At 48.6% G+C, this 21,426-nt stretch overlaps 1 protein-coding gene across 1 annotated transcript in view; it reads left to right on the top strand.

Annotated features, from left to right (window-relative positions):
* col28a1b (collagen, type XXVIII, alpha 1b) overlaps nt 1-21,426 on the top strand; it is a 154,307-nt gene that overhangs the window by 61,883 nt on the left and 70,998 nt on the right. Inside the window, exons 20-25 of the mRNA XM_034174304.1 lie at nt 10,082-10,150; nt 14,554-14,625; nt 15,522-15,590; nt 15,703-15,771; nt 15,865-15,933; nt 16,374-16,442. Of these exons, the coding sequence (XP_034030195.1) occupies nt 10,082-10,150; nt 14,554-14,625; nt 15,522-15,590; nt 15,703-15,771; nt 15,865-15,933; nt 16,374-16,442 (417 nt within the window). The remainder of the gene's footprint in view (nt 1-10,081; nt 10,151-14,553; nt 14,626-15,521; nt 15,591-15,702; nt 15,772-15,864; nt 15,934-16,373; nt 16,443-21,426) is intronic.

Raw genomic sequence — 21,426 nt, 5'->3', positions numbered from 1 at the left:
ATGGATGATCCAGAGGAGGCATGGGAGAAGGTCATGTGATCAGATGAGATCAGAATAGAGCTTTTTGGAATCAACTCCACTTACCATGTTTAGAGGATGAGAACAACCCCAAGAAAACTATCCCAACCGTGAAGCATGGGGGTGGAAACATCATACTCTGGGGGTGCTCTTCTGCAAGGGGGACAGGACGACTGCACCTTATTGAAGGGAGGATGGATGGGGTCATATATTGCGAGATTTTGGCAAACAATCTCCTTCCATCAGTAAGAGCATTGAAGATGGGTCATGGCTGGGTCTTCCAGCATGACAATGACCCCAAACACACAGCCAGGGCAACTAAGGAGGGGCTCCGTAAGAAGCATTTCAAAGTCCTGGAGTGGCTGGCCAGTCTCCAGACCTGAACTCAATAGAAAATCTTTGGAGGGAGCTGAAGCTCCGTACCTGAAAGATCTAGAGAAGATCTGTATGGAGGAGTGGACCAAAATCCCTGCTGCATTGTGTGCAAACCTGGTGAAAAACTACAGGAAATGTTTGACCTCTGTAATTGCAAACAAAGGCTACTGTACCAAATATTAACATTGATTTTCACAGGTGTTCAAATACTTATTAGCAGCAGTAACATACAAATAAATTATTAAAAAAAATCATACATTGTGATTTCTGGATTTTTTTTTTTTTTAGATTATGTCTCTCACAGTGGACATGCACCTAAGATGAAAATTTCAGACTCCTCCATGATTTCAAAGTGGGAGAACTTCCAAAATCGCAGGGTGTTCAAATACTTATTTTCCTCACTGTATATGCAAATATTTAACTTAATATACAGCCTTAAATATTTGGCAAAATGTAATTATTTATATGTTAATTATTTGCTAAATATTTAATTCAACACTCAAATATTAGAAAGAAGCATCATACGTGGTTGTGCTTCTATAAAACATGCTGATTTTAACTTTTAAATATGAAATTCATATTCTGATATGGAAGCACATTTATAAACTGTCCAACAGGTGCCAGCATCCTGCATGTTTTCCTTTTGATATGGATTCAGGAACAATGTTTTGAAACACTGGTGTTGTGAAGGATTAGAAAGCAGTGTTGCTAAATATTTAGTACAATATTTAGGTAAATCACATTTTAGTTGTGTTTTTAAACCCATGTAAACAGTAATTCTTCTCATACAATAGACAAATGTTGTGTGTTGGGGGGGTGTGGCTGGACATTTTGGTGTTCTTTTCTTTTCTTTGCTCTCCAGGTGGTATGAAAACTGATTTGTTTGTGGAGAAGGTGCTGGCTGAAGAGTCCTTCACCCTCATCAACGTTATGTGCAGCACCTGTGGATGGTGCTCACATGCAACCTTAAAGACTTTCAGCTGAAGCAGATAATTAGATGGCGTTCTGCATTTAAGCCATGTGTGATTCAAGCAGAATTGCCGGGAACTCGACCTTGTGGTGTTCGTTTGTGAGACGCTGAGGACCGCGCCTGGGTTTGACATCGTGCCTGTGAAGGAAGAAGGGTGAGGGACACATGCTGTCAGCACACATCAGAGGTGAATAATTGTTTGACTAATTGTTGATAGTAACTTGGTATTTTGTTACGCAGTATATTTGAATTGTGATGAGAATTGTGCAGCTCGCTTCTCACTGCCGTGGCGTGCGGACAACTGATCCTCCACCTGTTGTGAGAAGCTGCTCATTTACATAAAGCTTAAATACAGACCTGAATGTGTTGCTGATAGTGTGTGCCTTTTGAAGGATATTGCTTGTAACTGCTGACTTACCTCACCTCTTCTATCCTTCGCAGAGAGTCGGTTTGTCGTGTCCACCTGGGGGGTGTTTGGCGGTAAAAGTGAGTCCAGATGCGCCGGGCCTCGATCCTTTTGGGCGCTGGAGAGCGTGCCAGCCTTCACTCCACCAGACACGCCTCTGACTCCCCAAACAAATTATAACCCCTATTCAAAGAAACAAAACATTAACCCATACAAGTTTTTTTTTTTTGTATTTTTTTGTGTGTATTATTTCACCTGTCCCAGAACACCTGGAGATACGTCACCAGAGAACATTGCATCAAAAACGAAGCACAGGCTTCAATGTCTCCCGCATAAGGCTCCGGATGACAAATAATCAGTTCGGACGCCGAATCTCTGGGAGACAGAGTTATCTGCACCGGTATTGATGGTGCCGCAGCTGGAGCAGCAGGAAGCGGAACGGCTTGCGCTGCAAGCTCCGTAACACGGGCGTCTGTTGGTTTAATTTGGTTTGCGAGATGCAGTAATTGCTCCCATATTTTCTCCAAGTGTTCTTGAACTCTTTCGGCGAAAGGAACCGCCTCTGCCGCTGGGTCCATTATGGAATGGCCGGGAACTACTGTTATGTGTCGACGCGGGTTGTGTTGTGAAAGTGTAGGAACACGGACCCACAACAGGGGGCGCAATGAACGGACAATGGAGAAAGTAAATAACAAGTTTTACTGTTGTGAAAATGCACAACCAATACAACAATTGACAATTTGGGTTTACACCGAATTCCACTGGTGTCGTGTGGGCAGGCTCGAAGGTAGGAGACGTCCGTCTCAGTCGAACCGGAACCACCCAGATCTCCTCTGCCACCGAACCCCGGAAATACTGGAACCGCCAAGTCCCGAATTCCCAGGTGGCCACTGCCTCCGCTCGTCGGATCCGGTACTGCTGGCAGGAGAGAGCAACAACACACAGATGTGGATGCGACAGCACCCAGCAACGGAGAGGGGAGAAGCCGCCTCCACCTCTTGACAATATACAGCAGGAAGGTGAGTACTTATCCAAGCAATTTAGCTGTTAGTAGTCAGCAGTCCTGAAACGGTTTACAATTCTTAGCTGGTTATTCAGAATATTAATGCAGAGAACGTTACCTCAGTCTTAAGGCGATATCTCGGCACTGAGGTGGAGACGCCGTCCTCCTGATATACCTCGGTGCTGAGTAGAACAGCTGTGTCTGGTGATGGGTGACAGCTGTCACCCAGGCTACTCCCATGATGCGGCAGCGCCCTCTGGTGCCTGGAGCCCGCACTCCAGGCAGGGCGCCCTCTGGTGGTGGTGGGCCAGCAGTACCTCCTCTTCAGCGGCCCACACAACAGGACCCCCCCCTCAACGGGCGCCTCCTGGCGCACGACCGGGCTTGTCCGGATGGCGTCGGTAGAAGTCGGCCAGGAGGGCCGGGTCCAGGATGAAGCCCTTCTTCACCCAGGAGCGCTCCTCGGGGCCATACCCCTCCCAGTCCACCAGATACTGAAAACCCCGGCCCATCCGACGGACGTCAAGGAGCCGGCGGACAGTCCAAGCCGGTGCTCCGTCGATGATCCGGGCAGGAGGCGGCGCCGGACCCGGGGTGCAGAGGGGTGAGGTGTGAAGAGGCTTGATCCGGGAAACATGGAAGACTGGATGGATCCGCAGTGAGGCCGGAAGCTGGAGCCTCACTGCGGCGGGGTTGATGACCTTGAGGATCCTATAAGGCCCGATGTACCGTTCTTGCAGTTTTGGAGAATCAACCTGTAGGGGAATGTCCTTCGTGGACAACCAGACCTCCTGCCCAGGACGATACTTGGGGGCCGGGGCTCGCCGCCGGTCTGCATGTTTCTTCGCCCTCGTCCGGGCCTGCAACAAGGCAGAGCGGGCGGCCCGCCACACCCGACGGCACTTCCGTAGGTGGGCCTGGACCGAGGGCACACCGACCACTCCCTCAACCACCGGAAACAAGGGGGGCTGATACCCCAAGCACACCTCAAACGGGGAGAGGCCGGTGGCTGATGACACTTGGCTGTTGTGGGCGTACTCGATCCAGGCCAGGTGGGTACTCCAGGCCGTCGGGTGCGCGGCTGTCACACAGCGAAGTGTCTGCTCCAGTTCTTGATTCGCCCGCTCTGCCTGCCCGTTGGTCTGGGGGTGGTACCCAGACGAGAGGCTGACCGTGGCCCCCAGTTCCCGGCAGAAGCTCCTCCAGACATGTGAGGTGAACTGGGGACCGCGATCGGAGACGATGTCTGATGGTATGCCATGCAGACGGACGACGTGGTGGACCAGGAGGTCCGCTGTCTCCTGGGCCGTAGGGAGCTTCGGGAGGGCCACGAAGTGGGCCGCCTTGGAGAAACGGTCCACTATCGTGAAGACGACGGTGTTTCCCTGGGACGGCGGGAGACCCGTGACGAAGTCCAGGCCGATGTGGGACCAGGGGCGATGAGGCACGGGCAATGGCTGTAGCTGCCCTGAGGTCTTCCTATGGTCGGCCTTGCCCCTGGCGCAGGTGGTACAGGCCTGGACGTAGTCCCGGACGTCGGTCTCCAGGGATGCCCACCAGAAGCGTTGCTGGACGACTGCCACGGTCCTTCGCACCCCTGGGTGACAGGAGAGCTTAGAACCGTGACAGAAGTCCAGGACTGCAGCCCTAGCCTCTGGTGGGACGTATAGTCTGTTTTTTGGTCCGTTTCCGGGGTCCGGGACACGGGTCAGGGCCTCCCGGACGGTCTTCTTCACGTCCCAGGTGAGGGCGGCCACGATAGCGGACTCCGGGATGATGGGATCCGGGGGATCCGACGGTTCCGTTTTGACCTCATCTTCGTGCACCCGGGACAATGCATCCGATCTCTGATTCTTGGTCCCGGGACGGTAGGTAATCCGGAAGTCAAAACGGCCAAAGAACAGTGACCAGCGGGCTTGCCTGGGGTTCAGACGCTTGGTGGTTCTGATGTACTCCAGGTTCCGATGGTCAGTGAAAACCGTGAATGGCACGGCTGTTCCCTCCAACAGATGTCTCCACTCTTCGAGGGCCTCTTTCACAGCAAGGAGTTCCCGATTGCCGACGTCATAATTCCGTTCAGCGGGGGTCAACCTGCGAGAAAAATAGGCACACGGGTGAAGGACCTTATCGGTCTTCCCGCTCTGGGAGAGCACCGCTCCTATCCCTGAGTCCGAGGCATCCACTTCAACCACTAACTGGCGGCTAGGATCGGGCTGCACCAGAACTGGTGCAGACGAGAAGCGCCGTTTCAACTCCTTGAACGCGGCCTCGCACTGGTCCGACCAGGTGAAGGGAACTTTTGGAGAGGTCAGGGCTGTCAGGGGGCTAACTACCTGACTGTAGCCCTTAATGAACCTCCTATAAAAATTAGCAAAACCGAGGAACTGTTGCAGCTTCCTACGGCTTGTAGGTTGGGGCCAATCTCTCACCGCCGCAACCTTGGCCGGGTCCGGGGCGACGGAGTTAGAGGAGATGATAAACCCCAGGAAGGACAAAGAAGTGCGGTGGAACTCACACTTCTCGCCCTTCACAAACAGGCGGTTCTCCAACAACCGCTGCAGGACCTGACGGACATGTCGGACATGAGTCTCAGGATCCGGGGAAAAGATGAGTATATCGTCCAGATACACGAAGACGAACCGGTGCAGGAAGTCCCGCAGGACATCGTTTACCAACGCTTGGAAGGTCGCGGGAGCGTTAGTGAGACCGAACGGCATGACCAGGTACTCAAAATGGCCCAACGGGGTGTTAAATGCCGTCTTCCATTCGTCTCCCTTCCGGATCCGAACCAAATGATACGCATTCCTAAGATCCAGCTTGGTGAAGATTTTGGCTCCATGCAAGGGGGTGAACACTGAATCCAACAAGGGCAACGGGTATCGGTTGCGAACCGTGATTTCGTTCAACCCCCTGTAATCAATGCATGGACGAAGCCCGCCATCTTTTTTACCCACAAAAAAGAAACCTGCACCCATCGGAGAGGTGGAATTCCGGATCAACCCGGCAGCTAATGAGTCCCGGATGTAGGTCTCCATTGATTCACGCTCCGGCCGTGAGAGGTTGTACAGCCTACTGTGTTGGGAAAGTGTAGGAACACGGACCCACAACAGGGGGCGCAAATGAACGGACGATGGAGTAAGTCAAATAACAACGCTTTACTGTTGTGAATGTGCACAACGAATACAACCAATTACAGAATTGGACAAAAGTCAATACACAAAGGTGTCGTGTGGGCAGGCTCGAAGATAGGAGACGCCTCTCCAAGGTAAGACCGGAACCACACGGCTTCCTCCGCCACAGGTCCCCGGGTATACTGGAGCCGCCAAGTCCCGAACTCCCAGGTGGCCACTGCCTCCGCGTGTCGGACCTGGTACTGCTGGCGAGGGAAAAAGAACAGTTAGATGGGGGCGCGTTTGCACCCAGAACTCTGAACGGCAGGAAAGGTACCTCCACCTCTCGTTGGAACAGTAACCAATAACTAGCTCAGTCAATACTGTGTACTCAGTAGGCTTTGATATGTTACCTCTCTGGTAGAAACGATATCTCGGCAATGAGGTGGAGATGCCGTCCTGCTGATATACCCCACGGATGATTGCCGTCAGCAGTCTCAGGTGATGGGTGACAGCTGTCACCGAGGCTGCTCCCGTGAGGCGGCGGCGCCCTCTGGTGCCTGGAGCCCGCACTCCATGCAGGGCGCCCTCTGGTGGTGGCGGGCCAGCAGTACCTCCTCTTCAGCGGCCCACACAACATACTGGACGGGAACTCACTGCCTGGAACCAAATCAATGGCACAATCATACGGGCGGTGGGGAGGAAGCGTGAGAGCCAGATCCTTGCTGAACACGTCAGCGAGGTCATGGTACTCCGCCGGCACCGCCTTCAGATTGGGCGGGACTCGGACCTCCTCCTTAGCTTGGGAGCCGGGAGGAACCGAGGAACCTAGACACTCCCGATGGCAGGTTTCGCTCCACTGAACCACTACCCCAGACGGCCAATCGATCTGGGGATTGTGCTTTAGCATCCAGGGAAAACCCAAAACCACACGGGAGGTGGCCTGAGTCACAAAGAACTCGATCACCTCCCGGTGGTTACCTGACACCACCAGAGTTACTGGGGGTGTCTTATGCGTGATTGGTGGGAGTAGGGAGCCATCTAGCGCCCGAACCTGCACAGGCGAGGTAAGAGCCACCAGAGGGAGCCCTATCTCCCTGGCCCATCTACTGTCAAGCAGATTCCCCTCAGAGCCCGTGTCCACCAGTGCTGGGGCCTTCAGGGTTGAATCCTCAAACAGGATCGTGACTGGGAGTCGTGTAGCAATGTGGGTGTGTCCCACGTGAATGTTTTGACCCACCCCTGGCCCAGTCTCTAGGGGCGGGCGTTTGGCGTTTGACCGCTCGGGGCAGTCTCTCACATGGTGCTCTATTGAACCACAAACAAGACACGCTCCGTGGGTCCATCTCCTCTGTGCATCTGGTGCCCTAAATGTTGCCCTACTCGTGTCCCTAGCTTCGTCAGTAGGGGGAGCTGTGACCCCACGGAGCGCAGGAACAGAGGAGCGTGGGGAGGGCGGAGCTCGATCGGACCCGGAAGGGAGAGGGACGACGCGTGCCTGGCCACGCCCTTCGCCTCGTTCCCGGCGGCGTTCTTCTAACCGGTTGTCGAGTTGTATGACTAGATCGATGAGCACATCTAAATCCCGCGGTTCGTCCTTAGCCACCAGGTGCTCTTTTAGGACCAGTGACAGTCCGTTTACAAAGGCAGCGCGGAGGGCAGTGCTATTCCAGCCGGATCTCGCCGCCCCGATGCGGAAGGCGACTGCATAGGCAGCTGCGCTCCGACGCCCCTGTCTTATTGACAGTAGTGCGGTTGAAGCGGACTCTCCTCTGTTGGGATGGTCGAACACTGTTCTGAGCTCCCGTACAAACCCATCGCATGTATGAAGGAGCCGCGAGTGCTGCTCCCAGAGCGCTGTAGCCCAAGCACGTGCCTCCCCGCGAAGCAGATTTATTACATAAGCTACTTTGCTAGCATCAGTCGCGTACATCACGGGACGCTGTGCGAACACGAGCGAACACTGCATCAGAAAGTCCGCGCACGTCTCCACACAGCCTCCGTACGGCTCTGGAGGGCTTATGTATGCTTCTGGGGACGGAGGAAGGGACCGTAGAACGACCAGTGGAACGTCACTTTCGCGCGCAGGGTCCTCGGGAGGGAGAGCCGCAGCGGCGCCCGAAGGGCGTGCCTCCACTTGTGCGGCGAGAGCCTCCACCCTGCGGTTTAGGAGAACGTACTGCTCGGTCATTAAATCGATCCGAGAGGTGAAGGCGGTGAGGATCCGCTGCAACTCACCGATTTCCCCTCCCGAAGCCTCCGCCGCGCCTTGGTCTTCCATTGGCCGTTCAACAGCCGGTTGACGCCCCTCGGGGTCCATGACGCTGGCCGAGATATCCTGTTGTGAAAGTGTAGGAACACGGACCCACAACAGGGGGCGCAATGAACGGACAATGGAGAAAGTAAATAACAAGTTTTACTGTTGTGAAAATGCACAACCAATACAACAATTGACAATTTGGGTTTACACCGAATTCCACTGGTGTCGTGTGGGCAGGCTCGAAGGTAGGAGACGTCCGTCTCAGTCGAACCGGAACCACCCAGATCTCCTCTGCCACCGAACCCCGGAAATACTGGAACCGCCAAGTCCCGAATTCCCAGGTGGCCACTGCCTCCGCTCGTCGGATCCGGTACTGCTGGCAGGAGAGAGCAACAACACACAGATGTGGATGCGACAGCACCCAGCAACGGAGAGGGGAGAAGCCGCCTCCACCTCTTGACAATATACAGCAGGAAGGTGAGTACTTATCCAAGCAATTTAGCTGTTAGTAGTCAGCAGTCCTGAAACGGTTTACAATTCTTAGCTGGTTATTCAGAATATGAATGCAGAGAACGTTACCTCAGTCTTAAGGCGATGTCTCGGCACTGAGGTGGAGACGCTGTCCTCCTGATATACTTCGGTGCTGAGTAGAACAGCTGTGTCTGGTGATGGGTGACAGCTGTCACCCAGGCTACTCCCATGATGCGGCAGCGCCCTCTGGTGCCTGGAGCCCGCACTCCAGGCAGGGCGCCCTCTGGTGGTGGTGGGCCAGCAGTACCTCCTCTTCAGCGGCCCACACAACAGGTTGAGGAGCGGACCTGCGTCTGATGGAACCCAGCGCTAAAATAACCAGAAAGCGGTTCCAATAACAAAACAATTTATTTCTTCCACCCTTTGGTGCATAACAACGTGTACAAACTAAAACAGCGTCAGTCTGGTGGAGTGAAGGCTGGCACGCTCTCCAGCGCCCAAAAGGATCGAGGCCCGGCGCTTCTGGACTCACTTTTACCGCCAAACACCCCCCAGGTGGACACGACAAACCGACTCTCTGCGAAGGATAGAAGAGGTGAGGTAAGTCAGCAGTTACAAGCAATATCCTTCAAAAGGCACACACTATCAGCAACACATTCAGGTCTGTATTTAAGCTTTATGTAAATGAGCAGCTTCTCACAACAGGTGGAGGATCAGTTGTCCGCACGCCACGGCAGTGAGAAGCGAGCTGCACAATTCTCATCACAATTCAAATATACTGCGTAACAAAATACCAAGTTACTATCAACAATTAGTCAAACAATTATTCACCTCTGATGTGTGCTGACAGCATGTGTCCCTCACCCTTCTTCCTTCACAGGCACGATGTCAAACCCAGGCGCGGTCCTCAGCGTCTCACAAACGAACACCACAAGGTCGAGTTCCCGGCAATTCTGCTTGAATCACACATGGCTTAAATGCAGAACGCCATCTAATTATCTGCTTCAGCTGAAAGTCTTTAAGGTTGCATGTGAGCACCATCCACAGGTGCTGCACATAACGTTGATGAGGGTGAAGGACTCTTCTGCCAGCACCTTCTCCACAGACAAATCAGTTTTCATACCACCTGGAGAGCAAAGAAAAGAAAAGAACACCAAAATGTCCAGCCACACCCCCCCAACACACAACAGACAAAGTTTTAATGTGAAGGATTTTAGTTAAAAGAAATGTCAGAGATTTTGTTTTTTGTTGTCATTACAGTAAATGTGGAGAAACAGAACTGGTAATTTGAACATGTGTTCCTTTACAAATGTGCAAACTACTTGCATGTTTATCAAGCGGAGCAGCGTTTGTGTTATTTCCTCACAGCCAGATGGTCTGACGTTTAAACACAGTCTCACTGTGGTAAAGGTGTGGTTACTGAATGGCTTTCTGATTGGTCTGCTACTTCATTGACTCTTTTTGGCAGGGTGACATTGGGTTACCGGGGCCGAGAGGACCTGATGGGATACCCGGTAAAGGAACCCCAGGAGACAAGGTACTGACATCAAATTTTCATAGTACTTGTTGTGGCTGGCGTGCCTGGCTGGCTTTTGTGTCTTTTGTTTCTGTCTTTTGGTTTTCCTCCCAGGTGGTGCGCATTTGGGACTGAGTGGCTGTGTAGCTGAGTTTATCAGGACCTCACCCTGATCACCTGAGGCTGATCACCTGCGGCTCGTCAGGACTCACAGCTGTGGTGCATCTACATGGATTGGAACATGGTGGCATTTAAGACTGGAGTACACAGTGTGTATTTGCAAGAGACTCGACCTTGTGACCAGACGGGTGAGATCGTCGTCTCAAGAGCCATCTCATCATCAGTGGATGCAGAGAACGTCCAGGTTTGATGCATGGTCTGTGAAAGAGGAGGGGGTGAGGTCTCACGCTCGTCAGCACACTTCCTGAGGTACGTTAGATTTTGTGACTAACATTTATACAGTCAGTAAATGTGGTGTCCCTCACACCTTATTATATTGAGCTGTATGTTGGTCGTTTAAATCAGCTTCCACTGCAGTGGAGTTTTGTGAACAGGGTGTTCTATGCCTGCAGGGTGGGAAGCTGATTTGCAATTAAGCCAGGAAGTGTTTGCTGTTTGTACACCTTTGAGTGGTCTCTCTGTGTGTTGAGTGTGGACTCACATAATGATTTCTTCTTTCACAGACTCGGTTTGTCGCGGCCACCTGGGGGGTGTCGGCGGGGTCCTTGGGTCCGAACTGGTTCTGGCTCCGGACCGTTAGCGCTGCTGGGAGCGCACCGCAATCCACCACGCCAGACCGCGCACTTTTATATTTTTCACATCACTGTTATGTTTATTAAACTCTGTTATCCTTTGTACCGTGCTCTGCTTATGTCATACTGGGTCCTTCAAACGCTGGTCGGTTCTCCGGGCTGCGTCCGATACATAACAGTAGTCTCTGGCCAAACATCACGGACCCAGCGGTAGCAGAGACGGTAACGCGCCGGGAAGGCGGCAGCAGACGTTCAGAAGTTATCCGGATCAGTTGCGGGTGCTCTCCGCCCGGATGGTGCGCGTTGGAGAACCCATTACTGAATACTGATTTGAGCGCTCATGCAGCCGTGTTCCTGTGTGTGCCTTATCCGTGGGTCGTGGTGGAGTGTGACTGGCGACGGCTTCGCGTCACACTTCGACCGGATAAGAGGTTTAAACGGGAGCTGCAGGAGTGGGTCTGTAATGGGTGAACGCGCACGGCGGAGCTCTGTAGCACGGGTCGCGGTGCTTCTTGTGTTACAGTCGTAGCCCCGTTTCCCCGGGTAATGATAGCTACTGCGTCTGTTGTGTCAGCTCCGGTGTTATTTAGTTGAATCACATTTTTGGTTGTGTGTTGCACACAGCTGCGCACAGAAAAGCAGCTCGTTTGTTTTCTCTGTCACCAAAGGGGGTTTTTCATTTTTAGCACTCTGGCTCCCTCTGTTGGTGACTGAGTCACATTACCGTCAAGCTCTTAAGTTGGAACAGGTGTGTTCCATTTGTTTGAGCTTGACGGTATAAATCACTTATTTGTTCTGTGTTAGTTCATTTTGTGTGGGTGTTTTTTGAGTTGGTTTTTGTGTGGGATTTTTTTTTTTTTACACTATTAGTGTCTGGGGTCGTGTCCCTGCAGTCTGTTTGGAGCACAAAAAGGACCCCAGCAACTTTATGTTCGTCTGTTAGTCTTTCTTTTTATTTTTTTTAGTTTCACCTCCCAGGGTTTGATGGGACGGTCCCCTGGGGGGTGATGGGGGGGTAATTGGGTTGTTTTTTCTTTTTTTTTTGTTTTGTTTTTTGTTATGCCCTCTCTTCTCCTCTGACTCCAGCCGGGTGAGCCGTAGAGTCGGCGTTGCTGGAGTGGTGCAGTTTGGTTATGCTGGGCGTTTCCCAGGTAACCTCTGCACCCGGGAGGGGAGGGGGGGGGGGTTTGGGGTATTTTTTTTTTTTTCCCTCTCTTCTCCTCTGGCTCCAGCCGTGTGAGCCGTTGGTTGTCGGCGTTGCTGGAGTGGTGCAGTTTGGTTATGCTGGGCGTTTCCCAGGTAACCTCTGCACCTGTGGGGGGGGGGGGGGGGGGGGGGGGGGTGTTTTTGTTTGTTGATTCCCTGTTCCACCTCCGGCTTCAGCGCGCCTTTGAGCCGTCTGCCATCGGCGTGGCTGAGGTTTGGGGCAGTGGGATATACCCGCAGCTGGTGGCTGGTTTGGAAGTCGGAGGAGTGGCACCGTTTTGTGCCGTCTGCCATAGCCGCTGTTCCACTCCTCCCGGTTGGCTTCTGGGGTATAGTCACGGTTGGTGACGCTGGACGTGCTTCCAGTTTCCACTGCGCCAAGGGGGTGGGGTTGGGGTTGTTTTGTTTGTATGTTTTTTTTTTTTTCTTTCCTTTTGTTTTTCCCCCCAGTTTCCGCCTTCAGGGTGTGACTGTGGTGTCCTCTGGGGGGGAAAGGGCTGTGGGTCCATCTAGCCATAGACGGCCGGGGCTGGGTCCGTTGGTCATGAGGGGAGGCGTCTCCTGGGGTTGATGGAATGGTCCTCTGGGAGGCGCTGGGAGTCCCCGTGGGTGACGTTGGATCCCAGAGGGACCTCGGCTGTGGTTATTACTCCTGGAGCTGGCGGGATGTCCTCTGGAGGGTGTTGGTCCCTACATGTCGTTATGGGGGGGGTGTTAGCATTTTTATTTGCAAGCTTAAGTTTGGGTTTTTCTTTTCTCCCCTTCCCGGGGTTTGATGGAACGGTCCTCTGGGGGGTGTGTTAGCGTTTTTATTTGCAAGCTTGAGTTTGGGTTGTGTTTTTCTTTTCTCCTCCTCCTGGGGTTTGATGGGACGGTCCCCTGGGGAGGGGGGGGTGGTTTGGTTGTTTATGTTTGTCTTTTTTGTTTTATGACTAATCAGACTGAACATGGTTGGACAAAGGCTGACCGCACAGGTTTAAGAACTCCTGGCCACACCTGTGCTAAGTGACTGACAGAAACAAAGGCAAAGATGCAGCCAGAGGAGAAGACATCAACCGTTCTGTTAAATGAAGATTCTGTTGGAAGACGAATGCAGATACGGTTTCCAGCCATGGTCCCTGGAGGGGGGTGTTTCTCCTGGGCCAGGTTTGTGTGGTCGCCGGGAGGCTTCCCGTGAGAGTGGGGTGCTGTTGTGGCTGACGTGCCTGGCTGGCTTTTTTGTCTTTTGTTTCTGTCTTTTGGTTTTCCTCCCAGGTGGTGCGCATTTGGGACTGAGTGGCTGTGTAGCTGAGTTTATCAGGACCTCACCCTGATCACCTGAGGCTGATCACCTGCGGCTCGTCAGGACTCACAGCTGTGGTGCATCTACATGGATTGGAACATGGTGGCATTTAAGACTGGAGTACACAGTGTGTATTTGCGAGAGACTCGACCTTGTGACCAGACGGGTGAGATCGTCGTCTCAAGAGCCATCTCATCATCAGTGGATGCAGAGAACGTCCAGGTTTGATGCATGGTCTGTGAAAGAGGAGGGGGTGAGGTCTCACGCTCGTCAGCACACTTCCTGAGGTACGTTAGATTTTGTGACTAACATTTATACAGTCAGTAAATGTGGTGTCCCTCACACCTTATTATATTGAGCTGTATGTTGGTCCTTTAAATCAGCTTCCAGTGCAGTGGAGTTTTGTGAACAGGGTGTTCTATGCCTGCAGGGTGGGAAGCTGATTTGCAATTAAGCCAGGAAGTGTTTGCTGTTTGTACACCTTTGAGTGGTCTCTCTGTGTGTTGAGTGTGGACTCACATAATGATTTCTTCTTTCACAGACTCGGTTTGTCGCGGCCACCTGGGGGGTGTCGGCGGGGTCCTTTAGCGCTGCTGGGAGCGCACCGCAATCCACCACGCCAGACCGCGCACTTTTATATTTTTCACATCACTGTTATGTTTATTAAACTCTGTTATCCTTTGTACCGTGCTCTGCTTATTTCATACTGGGTCCTTCAAACGCTGGTCGGTTCTCCAGGCTGCGTCCGACACATAACAGTACTTTACATCATTTAGTAATTAATGAATGAAAATTGATCTTTTTCATTAAAATAAAAGTGCAAATGCTTAATTAATTTGATAGACTACTCAACTGCACAGTGGTTTTACAGTGTAAGTGAAGTCTGCACTATAAGAAATCTAAACATGTCTGATGTGATCGTGTGGACAATTCCATGAGGCTTATGCTCCTTAATGCTTTCTGTGGTCCTGCTGTGATGTGACTGCCACGAAGAATTACGGTTTGTCCGTTATTTCTTCATCCTATTGAGAATAAGAAGTCTCTGAGACAGCTAGATCACCGCAGGATTACTGAAGGCGGTAACGCACAAAACAAGTCTCATAGAATTAAACGTGTATTGCAAAAATGTCTTGATTCAGAGTAGGAACAACACAAATGTGTTATTATACATGTTATTTTGGCAGGGAGACCGAGGAGATAGGGGACCCAGAGGCCAGCTGGGGGCTGTCGGACCTGTGGGACCAATGGGGCCCAAGGTATGTGCACAACGGTGATATATTAAAATTTCTCTCCAGAAAAGTATGAAAGAATGTCAGAACTATCACCACTAACCAGCATTTAATATGGAAAGACAGATCATTTAAAGATTCTGGAGAAAGGGCACATAATCATCTACACAATGTCAAAACCTTTATTTTAACTTCCTGTTAATACTCACCTTCTTACAATTATATCACCTTTGAATATATTGGATAACTATGCTTGAGCAGCGAGGGTCACATATTGGCCCATTATCACAACCTGACACCTTAAGAAGTGTTTGCAGGGAGAATGGGAGAAAACAACACCTGAATGGCTTCATTGTTTGGTATCCAAATGCCTAAATGATTTTTAAGGGTTCTCAGAAGGATTGACAGCATTAAAAAGCAGTAAATGCTTTTGCATCCCAGTAGAATGGATGTGTATCAACAAATGAAATGAAGGTGACCAGCAAAAAATATGAAACATAATGGGCTCATGCTGTCTGCAGTTAAATATAGTCAAAGTAAATGTAAGAATCACTTTATTCTTTTTCTTCTGTTTTTCCATATTGTCCCAACTTTTACTGATTTGTAGCTGTGTAAAGCCGATCACTTTTACAGGAGGTTTTAAGATCACCTCAATTTCTTTGTGGGCGTTGGTGGAAATATTAGTTGTTACAAGAGGAAATATTGCATACATTTTGGTGAAGCAGTAGATCAGGATGTGGATTACAGATCTGGCAGATTGTTGGCGCTTGACAGAGCCACATGTTTGAATGAGTGCAGCTGTGGTTTATTCATTAAACTATTAACCTTTTCTCACTGATCTGCTCTTGGGTTTTCAAACTTAACATAATATTATTTCTGTCAGTCTGAAAAATGTGGACCAAGACAAGTGTTTTGTTGTGTAGGGGGAACCAGGAAACACTGGGCCACCAGGTGCTACAGGACCACCAGGGAGGGGTATCGTTGGTGCCAAGGTACACCATTGCTATGTTAAGATAAGATGTGCACAGAAGAGAAAAGGCTTCATTGTTTTGGTGTTTATTTGTTGTTGTTTTTTTGTTTGTTTGTTTGTTTTGTTTTTTGCAGGGAGAACCAGGCCTACGAGGTCAAGCTGGAGCTGTGGGTGAGCCAGGGATAGGTTTAATGGGACCAAAAGTACGTTTGACATCCTTTTAGCTTCAGCTTAGCTTATTTCTTCATTAATCCTCCTGAAAAAGTTCTGACAAAATGGTGTGTGTTGGTTTGCAGGGTGATAGAGGACCACCAGGACCAGCTGGGTCACCTGGACTGAAAGGAGATGGTTACCCTGGTCCTCCAGTGAGTGTCATCTTACAGCTCCTTCACTGTAAAAATTACCAGGGTGATTCAACTTAAAAACGTAAGTTCAACTGCTGCCTTAAAAACACAAGTAAACTCAACTTCAAGAAAAGCTTTTATTCAACTCAGGAACCTAAGTTATATAAGTTGCACCGTTACTCAGGAAGGTATATGCAACATTTCCTGGTTCCACCTGCACAACAGACTTATTCAACTCAGGAAGGTAAGTTATATAAGTTGCCCTTGGCAACTTGTATAACTTGAAGTTGAGTAACTTATGTTTTTAAGGCAGCAATTGAACTTAACCCTATTCGGGACTTTAGTGAGCACACTATGGAGAAAGCAATAGAGTTAGGTTTTTAAGTTGAGTCACTCAGATAATTTTTACAAGTGTTGCAACTCCCCTCAGGTGTTTTTCTCATTTCTACACCCTGTCTTAGGGACTTCCAGGACCTTCTGGCCTCGCAGGTGAGCCTGGACCAGAAGGTGTTGGTTTACCTGGAACTAAGGTAAGATTTTGTTGGAAAAACATGAAGCAACAGCAAGGTCAATGATGCAGATGCAGTATTGGTTTACTTTATTTATATCAGCCTGGATGTACTAACACAACTTTCCTCTTTTGTTGAGTTTTATAAGTTGTTAAATATAGATTTTAACAACTTGGCTTAAAAATACAGCAGCAGATATTACAATCATTAAATACTGCTGAGATGCTTAAGAACCACATGCCTTGCTGCACATTTACATCACATACATTAATCACAAACTCCAACATGAGAAAAAGAGCTCAGTCCAACTGTGCCGATGTGCGCTGACAGGGTGCACAGCAGTTAAAGGTTCCATAACAGGTAGTGCAGGTGCCAGATCTCACACACTGAATGTACAGGTGTAAATTATGATTATTCTGGCACTGTCTTTCAACATAGTCTCCCTTAATTTCATTGCACTTGGTTCATCAATCTTCAAGCTTCTCGATCGCTTCACTGAATTAGATCAGCCTGAGAACCTTTTGAATTACCCTCACATGTCTACCAAATGCCCACAACACACCCTTGAATAATATGGACCATTCATCCAGTCACCTTGAGCTCTGTACTCAGTTTTGTGCTCGGAACATGCACCCTCTACATGCCACTGTGCCCTCGGACACACCCCAAACTGATTTGCTCCATACATTTTACACTATCGTCAACAAAACATCAAAATCACACCCATTCAGGGTTTTCACGTATCCCATAATCCCTTACACGCCAGAGAGTCGCTGCAGTCAAAACAACATAAAGAATCCATATGATCAATCAATCAATCAACTTTTTTTTTATATAGCGCCAAATCACAACAAACAGTTGCCCCAAGGCGCTTTATATTGTAAGGCAAGGCCATACAACAATCATGAAAAACCCCAACGGTCAAAACGACCCCCTGTGAGCAAGCACTTGGCAACAGTGGGAAGGAAAAACTCCCTCTTAACAGGAAGAAACCTCCAGCAGAACCAGGCTCAGGGAGGGGCAGTCTTCTGCTGAGACTGGTTGGGGCTGAGGGAAAGAACCAGGAAAAAGACATGCTGTGGAGGGGGGCAGAGATCGATCACTAATGATTAAATGCGGAGTGATGCATACAGAGCAAAAAGAGAAAGAAACAGTGCATCATGGGAACCCCCCCACAGTCTACGTCTAAAGCAGCATAACCAAGGGATAGTCCAGGGTCACCTGATCCAGCCCTAACTATAAGCCTTAGCGAAAAGGAAAGTTTTAAGCCTAATCTTAAAAGTAGAGAGGGTATCTGTCTCCCTGATCTGAATTGGGAGCTGGTTCCACAGGAGAGGAGCCTGAAAGCTGAAGGCTCTGCCTCCCATTCTACTCTTACAAACCCTAGGAACTACAAGTAAGCCTGCAGTCTGAGAGCGAAGCGCTCTATTAGGGTGATATGGTACTACGAGGTCCCTGAGATAAGATGGGACCTGATTATTCAAAACCTTATAAGTAAGAAGAAGAATTTTAAATTCTATTCTAGAATTAACAGGAAGCCAATGAAGAGAGGCCAACACGGGTGAGATATGCTCTCTCCTGCTAGTCCCCGTCAGTACTCTAGCTGCAGCATTTTGAATTAACTGAAGGCTTTTTAGGGAACTTTTAGGACAACCTGATAATAAAGAATTACAATAGTCCAGCCTAGAGGAAATAAATGCATGAATTAGTTTTTCAGCATCACTCTGAGACAAGACCTTTCTGATTTTAGAGATATTGCGTAAATGCAAAAAGGCAGTCCTACATATTTGTTTAATATGCGCTTTGAATGACATATCCTGATCAAAAATGACTCCAAGATTTCTCACAGTATTACTAGAGGTCAGGGAAATGCCATCCAGAGTAAAGATCTGGTTAGACACCATGCTTCTAAGATTTGTGGGGCCAAGTACAATAACTTCAGTTTTATCTGAGTTTAAAAGCAGGAAATTAGAGGTCATCCATGTCTTTATGTCTGTAAGACAATCCTGCAGTTTAGCTAATTGGTGTGTGTCCTCTGGCTTCATGGATAGATAAAGCTGGGTATCATCTGCGTAACAATGAAAATTTAAGCAATACCGTCTAATAATACTGCCTAAGGGAAGCATGTATAAAGTGAATAAAATTGGTCCTAGCACAGAACCTTGTGGAACTCCATAATTAACTTTAGTCTGTGAAGAAGATTCCCCATTTACATGAACAAACTGTAATCTATTAGACAAATATGATTCAAACCACCGCAGCGCAGTGCCTTTAATACCTATGACATGCTCTAATCTCTGTAATAAAATTTTATGGTCAACAGTATCAAAAGCAGCACTGAGGTCCAACAGAACAAGCACAGAGATAAGTCCACTGTCCGAAGCCATAAGAAGATCATTTGTAACCTTCACTAATGCTGTTTCTGTACTATGATGAATTCTAAAACCTGACTGAACCTCTTCAAATAGACCATTCCTCTGCAGGTGATCAGTTAGCTGTTTTACAACTACCCTCTCAAGAATCTTTGAGAGAAAAGGAAGGTTGGAGATTGGCCTATAATTAGCTAAAATAGCTGGGTCAAGTGATGGCTTTTTAAGTAATGGTTTAATTACTGCCACCTTAAAAGCCTGTGGTACATAGCCAACTAACAAAGATAAGTTGATCATATTTAAGATTGAAGCATTAAATAATGGTAGGACTTCCTTGAGCAGCCTGGCAGGAATGGGGTCTAATAAACATGTTGATGGTTTGGATGAAGTAACTAATGAAAATAACTCAGACAGAACAATCGGAGAGAAACAGTCTAACCAAATACCGGCATCACTGAAAGCAGCCAAAGATAACGATACATCTTTGGGATGGTTATGAGTAATTTTTTCTCTAATAGTCAAAATTTTGTTAGCAAAGAAAGTCATGAAGTCATTACTAGTTAAAGTTAATGGAATACTCAGCTCAATAGAGCTCTGACTCTTTGTCAGCCTGGCTACAGTGCTGAAAAGAAACCTGGGGTTGTTCTTATTTTCTTCAATTAGTGATGAGTAGAAAGATGTCCTAGCTTTACGGAGGGCTTTTTTATAGAGCAACAAACTCTTTTTCCAGGCTAAGTGAAGATCTTCTAAATTAGTGAGACGCCATTTCCTCTCCAACTTACGGGTTATCTGCTTTAAGCTACGAGTTTGTGAGTTATACCACGGAGTCAGACACTTCTGATTTAAAGCTCTCTTTTTCAGAGGAGCTACAGCATCCAAAGTTGTCTTCAATGAGGATGTAAAACTATTGACGAGATACTCTAACTCCCTTACAGAGTTTAGGTAGCTACTCTGCTCTGTGTTGGTATATGACAATAGAGAACATAAAGAAGGAATCATATCCTTAAACCTAGTTACAGCGCTTTCTGAAAGACTTCTAGTGTAATGAAACTTATTCCCCACTGCAGGGTAGTCCATCAGGGTAAATGTAAATGTTATTAAAAAATGATCAGACAGAAGGGAGTTTTCAGGGAATACTGTTAAGTCTTCTATTTCCATACCATAAGTCAAAACAAGATCTAAGATATGATTAAAGTGGTGGGTGGACTCATTTACTTTTTGAGCAAAGCCAATAGAGTCTAATAATAGATTAAATGCAGTGTTGAGGCTGTCATTCTCAGCATCTGTGTGGATGTTAAAATCGCCCACTATAAGTATCTTATCTGAGCTAAGCACTAAGTCAGACAGAAGGTCTGAAAATTCACAGAGAAACTCACAGTAACGACCAGGTGGACGATAGATAATAACAAATAAAATTGTTTTTTGGGACTTCCAATTTGGATGGAAAAGACTAAGAGACAAGCTTTCAAATGAATTAAAGCTCTGTCTAGGTTTTTGATTAATTAATAAGCTGGAATGGAAGATTGCTGCTAATCCTCCGCCCCGGCCCGTACTACGAGCATTCTGACAGTTAGTGTGACTCGGGGGTGTTGACTCATTTAAACTAACATATTCATCCTGCTGTAACCAGGTTTCTGTTAGGCAGAATAAATCAATACGTTGATCAATTATTATATCATTTACCAACAGGGACTTAGAAGAGAGAGACCTAATGTTTAATAGACCACATTTAACTGTTTTAGTCTGTGGTGCAGTTGAAGGTGCTATATTATTTTTTCTTTTTGAATTTTTTTGCTTAAATAGATTTTTGCTGGTTATTGGTGGTCTGGAAGCAGGCACCGTCTCTACGGGGATGGGGTAATGAGGGGATGGCAGGGGGAGAGAAGCTGCAGAGAGGTGTATAAGACCACAGCTCTGCCTCCTGGTCCCAACGCTAGACAGTCACAGTTTGGAGGATCCAAGAAAATTGGCCAGATTTCTAGAAATGAGAGCTGCTCCATCTAAAGTGGGATGGATGCCGTCTCTCCTAACAAGACCAGGTTTTCCCCAGAAGCTTTGCCAATTATCAATGAAGCCCACCTCATTTTTTGGACACCACTCAGACAGCCAGCAATTCAAGGAGAACATGCGGCTAAACATGTCACTCCCGGTCCGATTGGGGAGGGGCCCAGAGAAAACAACAGAGTCCGACATTGTTTTTGCAAAGTTACACACCGATTTAATGTTAATTTTAGTGACCTCCGATTGGCGTAACCGAGTGTCATTACTGCCGACGTGAATTACAATCTTACCAAATTTACGCTTAGCCTTAGCCAGCAATTTCAAATTTCCTTCAATGTCGCCTGCTCTGGCCCCCGGAAGACAATTGACAATGGTTGCTGGTGTCGCTAACTTCACATTTCTCAAAACAGAGTCGCCAATAACCAGAGTTTGATCCTCGGCGGGTGTGTCGCAGAGTGGGGAAAAACGGTTAGAGATGTGCACGGGTTGACGGTGTACACGGGGCTTCTGTTTAGGGCTACGCTTCCTCCTCACAGTCACCCAGTCGGCCTGCTTTCCCGACTGCCCGGGATCCGCCAGGGGGGAACTAACGGTGGCTAAGCCACCTTGGTCCGCACCGACTACAGGGGCCTGGT

Source organism: Thalassophryne amazonica, chromosome 7 (assembly GCF_902500255.1).
Source record: "Thalassophryne amazonica chromosome 7, fThaAma1.1, whole genome shotgun sequence".
Lineage (NCBI taxonomy): Eukaryota > Metazoa > Chordata > Actinopteri > Batrachoidiformes > Batrachoididae > Thalassophryne > Thalassophryne amazonica.
Note: the sequence above shows the minus strand (reverse complement) of the source record. Positions and strands in the feature narration are given on the sequence as shown.